At 36.4% G+C, this 12,035-nt stretch overlaps 1 protein-coding gene across 1 annotated transcript in view; it reads left to right on the forward strand.

Annotated features, from left to right (window-relative positions):
- Window positions 1-12,035, forward strand: part of ANGPT1 (angiopoietin 1) — a 147,326-nt gene that overhangs the window by 98,808 nt on the left and 36,483 nt on the right. The window contains exons 7-8 of the mRNA XM_066203536.1: window positions 1,878-2,005; window positions 7,379-7,480. Of these exons, the coding sequence (XP_066059633.1) occupies window positions 1,878-2,005; window positions 7,379-7,480 (230 nt within the window). The remainder of the gene's footprint in view (window positions 1-1,877; window positions 2,006-7,378; window positions 7,481-12,035) is intronic.

Raw genomic sequence — 12,035 nt, forward strand, 5'->3', positions numbered from 1 at the left:
GACTTTGGCCACAGATACTAACACCATCTGATTACGGAAAGTACCAAAAAGTCTTTAATTAGCACAAATCACGAGGACCTCAGTTCTATTACTTATCTAAAAAAATGGCACTTTTAAGAGAGTGCACATTTGACGTGCACCTTGCTAAGGACATCACCCCCTGCTATCTCATAGTGTGTAATCTACAACATTGCCAGCACTACCTCTTCCAAATATGGCCAAATTTCAAAGCCATTGATTTCCTAATCTAATTTCCCAGGCAAATATATAAATTAGGGGTTTTTTTGTTGATGGTGTTGAATAAAAAAAAATAACATTAAGCAAATACATGTAAGAGAAGAAGTAAGGGATTTTTGTTTCATAAAATAATAATATAAAACATATAAAAGGGAAAGAATAATATCATTTTGTGCAAAATGCCTGCTAGAGAGCAGTTCAGTCTTACAGTCAGGATTGGATTTCTCACTATTTTTCATGGAATGATTGAGGTAAAATATTTAACCTTTTTTTACTTCAATTTCCCGATTCGTGAAATGGTATTAATACCAAGTGCTCTGGCAGGAATTTGCCATCCTAAAATTCTTCTTTCAGGTAGGGAAGATAGTATTTTGAACTGCACACCCTTGGCATTATTCTTACCACCTATGGCCTGTGTAGTCCTGCATGCTGTGCAAGGCCATTGCCTTGTTGCACATCAGTGTCAGTTTTGCAGCAGAGGCCATTTCAGTCAGAGTGAATAAGATGTAGTCCCTTTCGTATTTGTAACTCACACTTTCAAGCCAAAAATGAAAAAAAGTATTTTTCACCAGAGGATGAGTGCGTCCGGAAGACTTAAATATTGTATCCTTATTGTAAGGATTAATGAAGTGCTGGCCTGAACCCTGCACATCACTTAAGGACATGTTTAAGAATCTGAGTAGATAGATGGATTTCCATGGGAATGCTGATGTACTTAAAATATGTGTTGTTGGAATGAAATCAAGTCCTTCACTGTTGTGTGGGGTCATGCTACTTTTTGTTTGTGAAAGTGAAGAACACTCTCAGATGTTACTTCTACAGGGAATTTCCCGGTTGTTCAAGACAGGGATTCTCAACATCTTGCACTCCTGATTTCTCAGCCCAGACTCATATATATATGGTTTGTCTGTAATATATAGGATCAAGATCTGTGCTGGTCTAACAACATTAACTGTTTCCCTGTGCTGTGCCAAAATGAATTCTAAAATCTTGCTTCTAGACACCTGAATTCAGTAGCATTGTTTTTCATTTTATTGTATTTTACAACATTTATGAACATAAATATGAAAATAATTAAATTATTCTCTTCTAAAAAATAAATTTAAGGAAGCAGCTGCCTTACCCCAAGCTCCTATGCTGCTCAAAAGTCATTACTTCGTGAACAGCACAAACTCTCTCATTCCAGCATTGCTGTTTTAGGTGAGTGTCTGTGTCAGATCACAACACTGAACATGTTTTCCACCTTCATAAGCCATCTCTGGGGCATTCTGTGGCAACCTTCCAGGTACAGCTTTAGTCAGTGGCAACACCTGCAGCAGCACAGACCTTTGCACTCAGGAGGAACAGGCTGTGTTGCCTCTCAGCAGACAGGATGCTCTGTTTAGCTATTTGTATCATGACTTCTTCTGGTACCTACTCTGCCATCTGTCCAAAAGCTTTGTACTAGTTCTTTACAAGAATTTGCTAAATGCATGAACTGTGTAATAAACACAGTTCAATTATTACTGTGTATTTTTAAAAGGGATGCAGTGTGCAAAAGTGGACTTCATAGATACAGAAATGCTTAAGACTGTTATTGTCTTCTACCATGTTGTCTTCTACCATGTTGTCAATCTACCATTTTTTTTTTTTTTTTGCAGTTTTACTAAAGAATGCAAAAAAGGAAGAAGAAAAGCCATTCAGAGACTGTGCAGATGTATACCAATCTGGTTTTAACAAAAGTGGGGTCTACACTATTTATATTAACAATGTGTCAGATCCTAAAAAGGTAAAAACTGAGTTTATTTTCTTGTTTGTTAATATGATATTGCTCTGAATTGAAAAAAGTGTTTTGAGCCTTTACTGAAGTTATCATTCCACAAAATATTGTACTAGTATAAAAAAATCTTGTCTTATATTTAGTCTTTAAAAAGTACAATAGACTGACAAAATGATTAAGTGTATTATTCCAGACATTCTTCTTTCCCGCTGACAGAAAATCCTTCCTAAGTTCCAACGTACACTCAATAGTTGACTCACTTCCTCCCACTTGGCAAGCTCAGTTGAATCAGACTATGGCTTCAAATAAATCTGTGATAAAATTTAGAAGTGAACTTGTAAAGTGCGATAATGAGGAAGCTGATCTAGGGGATTATCTAGATTATCTAGCATGAGGAAAGAAATAGCAGAATGATAAATTTTTAAAGGATTTAAAAAGATTCTGCTTCTTTGTAGGGGACAGGGAAAAGTGGTTTTGGCTGCAAAGACCACAACATGCAGTGTACTAGCACTGCTTGAAACTATGAAGCATGTATAATCCCATCCTTCTCAAAAAAGAGACTTGGGAGGGGTTTTTATATGCAAATGAAACACTAGTCTGTATAAGAGATTATTTTTTTGCAAGGCTTTTGTTGCTAAAGTACCTGAGTCAGCTGAGGCTAGTAACGTGAGAGAAGAACCTAAACCATATTTATTCATGGAGGAATGTTTGCTGCCCGTCTGACAGGGCACTGTTGGGAACAGCTGCCTAGACTAAGGGCTGATTACCTGGGAAATACAGTGGTGGTCATAAAGTGGGCCAGACAGGAGGAAGGGAATCACTTCTTTCTGGTGGATTTATTCTTGCTGCAGTAAAATGGTGACTCTGCAAACAGAAATAGACTGTAAAAAACCTTACCAATATTATTGTTTACAGCAATATTGTGATCATATTAAGATATGCCAGCCTTATTCCTAAGTGGAATTTGGTATTAAAAAAGGCCTTTGAAAGCCTGTAAACATCAAGATGTTATAGCTTAGCAAGGAATTACAGTTCATTAAGCCATGACTAGAATTAGGGTGGGAGAGCTTTATGGGCCAAGATCAACATAATTCTGGTGAATGTGAATGGGAAAATAATTGACATGACATAAAAGGCAGATATCCCTGAAAGCATTACTGACCAGGACAAGAATAATAAAAGAAATTCTGCAGACACAGCACCACTCAAAAAGAGGTGTGACATCTATGCCCAAATCGCATGTACCCATTGGCAGTAGTTTTCTTAGCCTTACTGAGGTTCATAAACCATGATCAGAAGCTGGACTGGAATTACAAGCAATGGTTACTTGAAAACACTATGACACTGATGCTTCTGGCATATTTACCTCAAACCACCTTCATTGACAGTATAAGGACAGTGACACAATGGAAGCCATCCTGTGTTTGTACTATATCCATGATTGCAGATGCTGCTATCAATCAACACAGGTATTACAGCTCAGCTGATATCACTGCATTATGTTTTCCTGGAGGGTTCCTGTTTTAGCAAGAAAAGGCAGGAGTGTGTTTCTGTGTGTTGAGGGCATTTCTGATACACCCGTTTCTGTCTCACCCTTGCAATAACACAGCAAGGGCTAATCCCAGGCAGATTTGTATTAGTCAAGTGGGGAGTGTGATTGCTTTAACAGGTGTTTTTTTAGACATTAGGGTCATTTAAACAAGCTGCAAGGTAGTGCTGTGCAGATAGCTGAACTAACTCCAACTGAGATAGCTTCAAAATCACATCAATACAGCACTGTGCCAGCACTAATTAGCCCAGAGGCAGCACCATGTAGACATAGTCAGATTGCTCTAATATCCTGATAGGTACTCCATGGAGACAGACTTGCTTGTTTAAAGCCAATTTAGTTATCTGGAATACCACAATGCAATGCAAAGTTCTGAAATGTCTTAGGAGTCTTAATATATTATTATCTTCTGTATTACTCACAGTCCCAGGCAACTATTGCATTCATAACAATTTTATACATCAGGTTACAAAATATACCTTTATTTCATTTTGTATTTTCTAAGGGATACACTAGAATCCTGATATTCAGTAGAAACTACCTTTGTCATATACACAATTTTTACTCTCAGTTTTAGTGTTTTGTTCATTTTACATTCATATGTTCATAAAAAAAAATCCTTCATGCTTACATCTCCATACCATTTATATGCTCACATATGCTTTAGACTGCAATTTTTGTTTCTTGTTCCTATTTCAATAGTTCATTAATACAGTTCATTAGTCTTCAAGCCCTTCATGAAAAATTAGTGTTTAATATCTGTTTAAAAAGATCTTAATAATATTTCTTATTTTTTACTTAGAAAAAGATAGAATTAAACTATTAAGCTAATTAATTGGCTTACTCTGACTGTGTATGTGCAGTGCCTAATAATGTGGACAAATGATTATTCCCAGTGAAGGAAAAGGCAAGAAGTATCCTCTCAGTCCCCAGCAAAGTCAGGGTGAGCTACAGTGGAAGCAAGGCTTCTGATGATCAAGGGAGCAGCGAAAGTGAGACTGTCCCCATTTTGGAGTTGAAAGAGCCAAGTCACCTTTGGGAGCCAAAGTATGCCAGGTGTAATTGGTCTGACTTCAAACAGGACCTCTGCATGTCCTGCATCAATGTATTGACTCACCCACTGTCTCCTTTAATGCCCTCACAAACTGTTACCAAACCTCTGGGTGCACTATGCATGTAATGTTATCTACTGCTGCTGGGCTCTGTGGGTCTGTGTCTTTATGGTTCTGCAAAAGCAATTGCTGTATCTGTGGTCTTCACTCCTCCCCCCTTGCTTTCTTCTTGTGAACTTCCCACTAAATTGGCCCTGATGCCTCCTTCTGAGCATATCTGCTGGAATTTTTTCCCATTAAATGTAGGCTATCCCTCCATGTTGTGCACACTGTCCTCCAACATGGTAGTCATCAGACTGTTTCTGCGTAGCAGAGACATTCCCTGAATCTCAAAGGTCTGGTCTCGAGCTTGTTACTCCACTAGACTTGTGCGCTTAAAATGCACTTTGTAGAAATTTTGTGTCTTCTATTTACTTTAAAATTGAGCTTACCTCTGAATGTTAATTATATATTTTTTAATAATTTAGTCCATATAGCAAAAATAAGTAGAATTAATCCTATATTTGCCTTTTAGGAGCTTGAGAATTTTTATCCATGCATTTAAGGAAGAGCAAGAATGCAATATTTTGGATAGTCTTTTATTCTGTCAGGTTATTTTATTAATTATAAAATCAGAATCTATAATGCATACAAATTCAGTCACTTTTTTTATCCTCTTTTTTTCCTAATAGAGAGTTAAGTATCAGAATGCATTAAGTGGTGTTAAATAGCTGAGTGCCTTGATCTTTTCTGGGACAGACAAGGCTAGAGCTAGAGCTATGCACAGGAACATCTACAGTCACCTTGAACTCCTGTTAATATGGGCAGGTATTTGTGTCTACCACTGTGGAAAGTGCCAGACCACAGAACGACGACAAGTGAAAAATGTGCTGCTGGCAAATCTTTTTTTCACTGTGCAGTTTTCTCTTTCAATTTGATATATTATTCAGAAAACTTCAATCTTTCAGGTACTTCATTATATTGTAGTATGAAAATCCCAAAATTTGTGTGCGTCTTTAAAATGACTAGTCTTAATACAGTCGAGGATTCAATGCTTTAAAATCTGGCTGTGGATTAATGGGAGCTTGAAATGACTTATAAGGAAATCCATCTTTTAGAAATTCTCACTGTAAATCAAACTAGAGACATTAAATCCTGTAGATAAATGTTTTGACTCACAGTGGCTTCCTTAAAGAAGGAATAGGGCCAAAATATTTGTCTAGAAAACTGTGGGTTTTCTTGTGGTTACCGTGAATCAAGTTTATGTTTGTCCTGGAATTCTATTTCCTTCCTGCACTTTCACAGGGACTTCAATTGGCATGCCTGCTGCAAAAACACTTGCATATTGTTACCATGACAGTTCTTATGAGTAGGAGAAATTTAGAATGGCTTTTTCTGAGGGTAGAATATGGTCCTCTAGTCAACTGCAGGACAAAATTTTGTTTAACTGTGTTGGATAGTAACCTCCAATTTGTCAAAGCAACATAAAGCTTTAAATTGCCGACCAGTGCTTAATGGATTGACTCTTGGCTGATTGGCTGATGTGAGTGCCAAAAGCTAAAACTCTTCAACACTCTAACATACTGACGTTTTACTTAAAGGGCATAATACAGCTTTTAAAAGTACAAACAAATGAAATTTAGGACAGTTGCAGTGTCAATACAGCATGGATGAGTACAGGGGAATGAAATCAGGAAAATTTGCTTAAATGAGTAACCCTAAGAAACTTATATCTTAAAATCAAGTGTCCTATAAAAACAGGAACAAAAATTATTACTGCTTGTCACATACCAAGAAAAGAAAATGCGCAAACAATATTTTATTGTTTTCATGTTTATCTTCTATATTTTTAGAAGGATAATGAAAGAGAGTAAAGTGAATAAAAGTTAATATCCATTTTTATTATTACATGGATTATTTAAGATTGGTAACAGATTTAAGTTTACAAAGTATTCTAATATCAAGGGTCAGAGAAACTGTCAAATTGTTTCATTATCCTTTATACACAAAATCTTTAGTATCTAGGTTATAATTTTCTTAGTGCAATGGTGACAGGGTATGATCTTACATATTCAGTGTAGATCTTAACTTCTGAACTTGTCTCACAGACCTCATCTCTTGAGCCTGTTTCTATCTATGTTCTCTGTCAGTACAAGGCAGCTTGCTCAGAGATCATCTGTCCCACTTTGGGACACTGCCCGGAACACAGCAGGTAATATTACACTTCAAAGGAAAACAGAATAACCTCATCTGTGCTACATTTCAGACTCCTAAAATGAGTGTTGTCTGCGACAATTCTCAAGATTCTCTCTGAGAGCACACAACCCTCTGCTAAAAGCTATATGAGGCATTATTATCAATGAAAGAATTACTCCTGCTTATTAAAAGGAAGGAAGTGGTTTCAGGAGCACAGCAGAGAAAATAGAAAAAAGAGCATGGGAGGGAATATGGAGGGGAAAGCTGAAGAAGCAGAGGGGTATGATGGGGAGATTTTCTTGGTGATGTACTGATAGGAGACATTGCTGGGAAAATTACACTAAACATAATGAGAGAATTGTTGTTATCATCAAATGACTGAGGATGTCTTTGAGGGAATAGGGCATGAGTGCATAGGAAAACACACTTCCTTAATACTGTTATTCACATATACTTTTCCCCCACCCATAACACCAGAATTCCAATGCAAATTAATTTTATATTTTGTTTGGGTTTTTAAATTTTTCTTTTTTATTTACTGCATAGGTCTTTTGCAATATGGAAATTGCTGGAGGAGGATGGACAGTTATACAACACCGAGAAGATGGAAGTCTGGATTTTCAGAAAAGCTGGAAAGAATACAAAATGGTAAGGTGAAAAATGTGCAGTAACTGTACCATTCATATAAGTGTCAGATTTCAAATACCACTTCCTATTTACCTAAATAGATAATTCTTCCTATTGTGAGGTGGTATGGTCCTGCAGTCTTTTATGAACTACCTTTCATCGTGTCTGTTACTTTTGAAAATACTTTTTACTCTGTTATTTGAGTTTCATTTCCCCTGATTTAGAGTTTCTTTCAGATCAGTTACTGAGATTAAAATGAGATGAGGCCAGAATGCTGCTGTCTCTTTGAAGTTTTGACTTGATGTGATGTTAAGAGGGGATAGGCATGTGATAACATTTCTAAGGATGAATGTTTTCAACTGAGAGGAGCTCATTCAGAATTTGGAGCACCTCAGATAGGAATAAAATTTTTTACTGGGGTTTATCCCAAGTCATACAGCAGCTCTGCCAATCAAGTTAATGTAGTGGAAATGTTGATACTTCAAATAGGATTACAAGAAAATAAATAACTTACCAAATTAAAGATGACATGATTTCAATCAGGTTAGTTTCCCTTTGCCAACGCAAAAAAATTTTACTCCAATCTAAATAACTTATCATTTTTTTTTTCATTCTTTGCTGGATCAAACTTTCTGATGGAGCTCCTTTCTCTGAGTCCCTGAGGATTGTCTTGGATTTCAATGACATTCCTAGTGAAGTTTTCAGCACTGCATTATCAGCCTGGCAGAGAAAAGGGTTTTTTTACAGTTTTTGAAAAACACTTATGAAAAGAGAATTTTGATGTTTAATGTTTTAATGTTTTAATGTTTAAAAACAAAAAAAGCAAAAACAATAGCAAGTTCAATTCAGTAAAAAAATTCTATGGGAAAAAGTTCTGTTTGAGAATTTACAATTTCAGAAATAAACATAATATCATATTATTGAACCAAAATCTAATTTTGATTCTATTGATTATTATTTTCAATATTTTTATATTGGTTGAAAATATAAATAATCATTTGAGTCAGGCTCCTATGGATAACTAGAGGATGTAACCTATCTCTTAATATATATTAACTAAAGTGATATTAAAATGACAAAAATATTTTTAATAGAGTTACAAAATTGGAAACCTCTTTTAGAATTCATATTGTTTTAATTTAGCAGAAAACTTGAAAACTGTTTTACTTGATTTTGGTTCAGAATTGAATAAAATATAAAGCATCAAACTATTTTGGGGAACCAAAATTTGAAGATTCTACCAATTTTACAGTGAGGAAATTAGAATTTCCATGTGCAACTTACATATGGACTTTTTAAAATTTATACATATCACATTAATGATTTTCTTGGATTTATCTCCTGAGATTTTCTTAGGCAGTGTAATAAATACAGCCCTTTGTAAAGTTTTCTCATGCGGCCTTTTTTTATATGTATCCCTTCACTTAGTAATTTTCCTACACTTTTCCTTCACAATAGTGTGAATCTGTACAGGAATAGATTCTGTTGGTTTTGTCTAGTTCAAGCAGCCTGAATTAATTTTGCTTCTCTTTAGGAATGATATAGTATTATTTACTATATAGGGATCATTTACTCCTACCAAATAAAAAAAGATCCCCTTTGGACTTTTTATCCTATATCCTTTTTATACTTTTGACAATTTATCCTATATGTCATGAAACAAGATGGGGCTCGGGCTTGCCCTGCTCTATGAACCATTTCACCAAAGTAACAATATTAGGCTCCCTTCTGTGGTTATCAGATACTGCCAAGTGTTGAATGTAGAATGTTAGAGGCTGGTGGATTCTGTATTACTGGGGGATCTGAAAGCATCTGAGCTTCAAGACAATAGCACCACTAACTTAATTCTTTGGCTGTTCAGAGAGGGTGTGTGGTGTCTGTTGGTCTGCCCCCCCTCCTCCTTCCTGGTGTTTCTTGCAGTGGAAGCTGGGTAGTGTGGCCTGGGAACCCAATGGCACTTAGGCTTGCATGGAGCAGTTGAACTTAATGTGTGTTTTTCCAGCCCACAGTTTAAATTGAGATTTCCAGTTTTGTTAAGATATTCTTCATGTACTTGTATCTCATTGGGGTCTTAAAGCTAACAGAAATAATATCATAATATAACAGCAACCATAAGTCTCTGGGGATTCATTAATTTTCAGTGCATTTAATTCTTATTGGAAAGAAATCTAGAAAACTGCTGAAGTTTTTAAGCTATAAGCAAGTACTTGCCAGCTTCTGAGCTGGACAGGAATTCAGGCCACCAGTCTGCACTGCTGCTAAAGCCCTCACAAGTTTTTGGCTGTTACAGAGTTAGGAGGCCACTGCACATATCTCTGACTCAGATCCTTACAGCAGCTTTCCGGGGAAGGGTGCACATGGAGCAGTCTGTGCACAGGTGACAGCACTGCTGGGTTACAGGAGCCACCTGACATCAGTGAGGCACTCATTGTCTTTGATGCTGTTTCACGCTGGTGCTTTCAACTTACATGGAAACACTTCTGTTCTAGACAGCAATACAGTACACAGGTTAAGTGAGAAGTAGGATTACCATAAATCTTTTCAGTAGGAAGTATTTAACTCCAGTCCTACATAAATTGCCACACAGTCAGTGACAGCGCAATAGTGGTACTAATTTTTCCTCCTTTTTTTTTTTTTTCTCCATTTCCACTTGCATTCAGCCCCCACTCTGTAAAATAGAGTAACAGTTTCTTTAGTATTTAAAACAACAGCTAATGAGTGCAAAACCTTTTCTGCAGATTCACTGTTATGCAAGATTGGTTTTGTATCTTCTTGCTTCGGGACATATGATTCCAGTATCCTTCAATTTTCTTAGTCTTATGGTGTACAATGTAATTTGTACCTTTGCTTCTAGGAACTCATTTCTGACTAAGAAATCTCTCGGGCCGTTTGAGTTTTGTACATTCAATTGGAATTGTAATAAATTCAGAGAAAACCACTTAAGTTCCTCCTTCCATCCTTTCCTTATCAGTATCTACTACATCTGTTCTTTCACATTTTGCAATGGATTTTCTGTTATACAGTTTGTTGCTTATCAGAAGAAATTAAAGTGATATGACAAATAATTTCTTTAATAATATGTGAGATCACCCTGAAGGAAGTTTCAAGCATTTTTCATATTTTCTTTCCTGAATAAATGCAAATGTACAACACTATTAAGGGTTTTGATCTCTAGAGGGGAATATCACTTAAAAAACTATTGCTTGCCATCGGCAAACCCAAGACTTTTTAGAAGGGGGTTTTCCATAAGCTTACTTTCCAAGACACAGTTTCTGGCATTTATTAGGCAGTTATTAGCAATAATCAAATCTGAGTAAATGGTTAGCTCATGTGATAACTTGGCTGTTGAGACTTCTTGATCATTTTCCAGTTTTCAGTTCTTGGATGAATGCACCTTCCGCGGTGACTGTCTCCATTTTTGCCAAATTAAGTGATGGAGTATTGGATTCCCTATTCTCTAGCTTTTTAGCATGTGTAGTTTAATAATTCCCATTAAATTCTCTGAATTTATTCCACATTTCACTATAAGTTTCCTAGGGGGCTTTCTTCAGGGTCAAATCTTTTGGGAGTTTCCTCAGACATTTAAAATTATTTTCCTGCTTTCTCTCATTTGAGAAAAACTCTTAATAGGTATTTGAAACTGTGTGCCTTAGCCAGCTCACAGAAATCCTTCTCCTAGCCAGCTTTTTTCCTGCATGTCAGTATTTAATTGTACTCTATGCCTTAGTTGCTACTTTCCTCTCTCCGATGACAAAAAACCTATCGCTTCTTGTAATCATTCATAATGTCATGAGTTAGATTAGGATCACTTGTACTCTGTACACTCAAAGATGAATTTCTAAGCTTTATGGCAACCATTACCTTCTTGGTCAGCTGCTTTTTTTTCTTTTGATTTCTTTGAGGCAAGAATGACGTTCAATGCTAAGTTCCACGTTCCTTTGATTTCATGTTCCTGATTAATATCTAAGGGTCTAAGTGTTCAGTGCTTAAAACAAGTCTGCCGCCAGTTATTTCAGAAGTTGTCAGTAGCGTTTGTGTGTGCCTGAAGAGCACATCTATTTCCACTTCCATTTCTTTTGCAGCATCTTCTTGCTCTTTTCTCCTTAAAACTGTTGGGTCAAATTGATGGCTATCTCCATAATGCCAACATGATATGACACCAGAGCAGGATAATTTATGTTCTTGTGTGGCTTAAATTCTTCACACACTGAGAGCCAGACCATGGAGGTAGTCACCAAAACTTTTTCAGGAAGTATTTTTGGATGAAATTCTAATGGGAATTTTCATTGTCTTATCTGGAATAGCCACTTTTAATAACACTTTCCTCTGAGCCTCAGTAAACTTAAGCTATTTTAACAAGTCATGTGATCTGAGTCTTCTGCTTACTTAAAAGACAGCCAAACACATCTTTGGACTCTAAGTCTGTGATTTCCTTCTAGACACAATGGTTTTTACACATTTTTGTACACTTCCTACAGTTCACCTCTGTGAGTAAGCTCTAGTTTGGACAGAGGTCCTACCTATTTCCTGGAAGACCTTCTTGTTTGTGACAGTAAGGTTTCTGATCACCTCATGT

The sequence above is a fragment of the Chamaea fasciata genome, unplaced genomic scaffold (genome assembly GCF_029207755.1).
Source record: "Chamaea fasciata isolate MVZ Bird 193981 ecotype frontalis unplaced genomic scaffold, bChaFas1.0.hap1 SCAF_1, whole genome shotgun sequence".
Classification (NCBI taxonomy): Eukaryota; Metazoa; Chordata; class Aves; order Passeriformes; family Sylviidae; genus Chamaea; species Chamaea fasciata.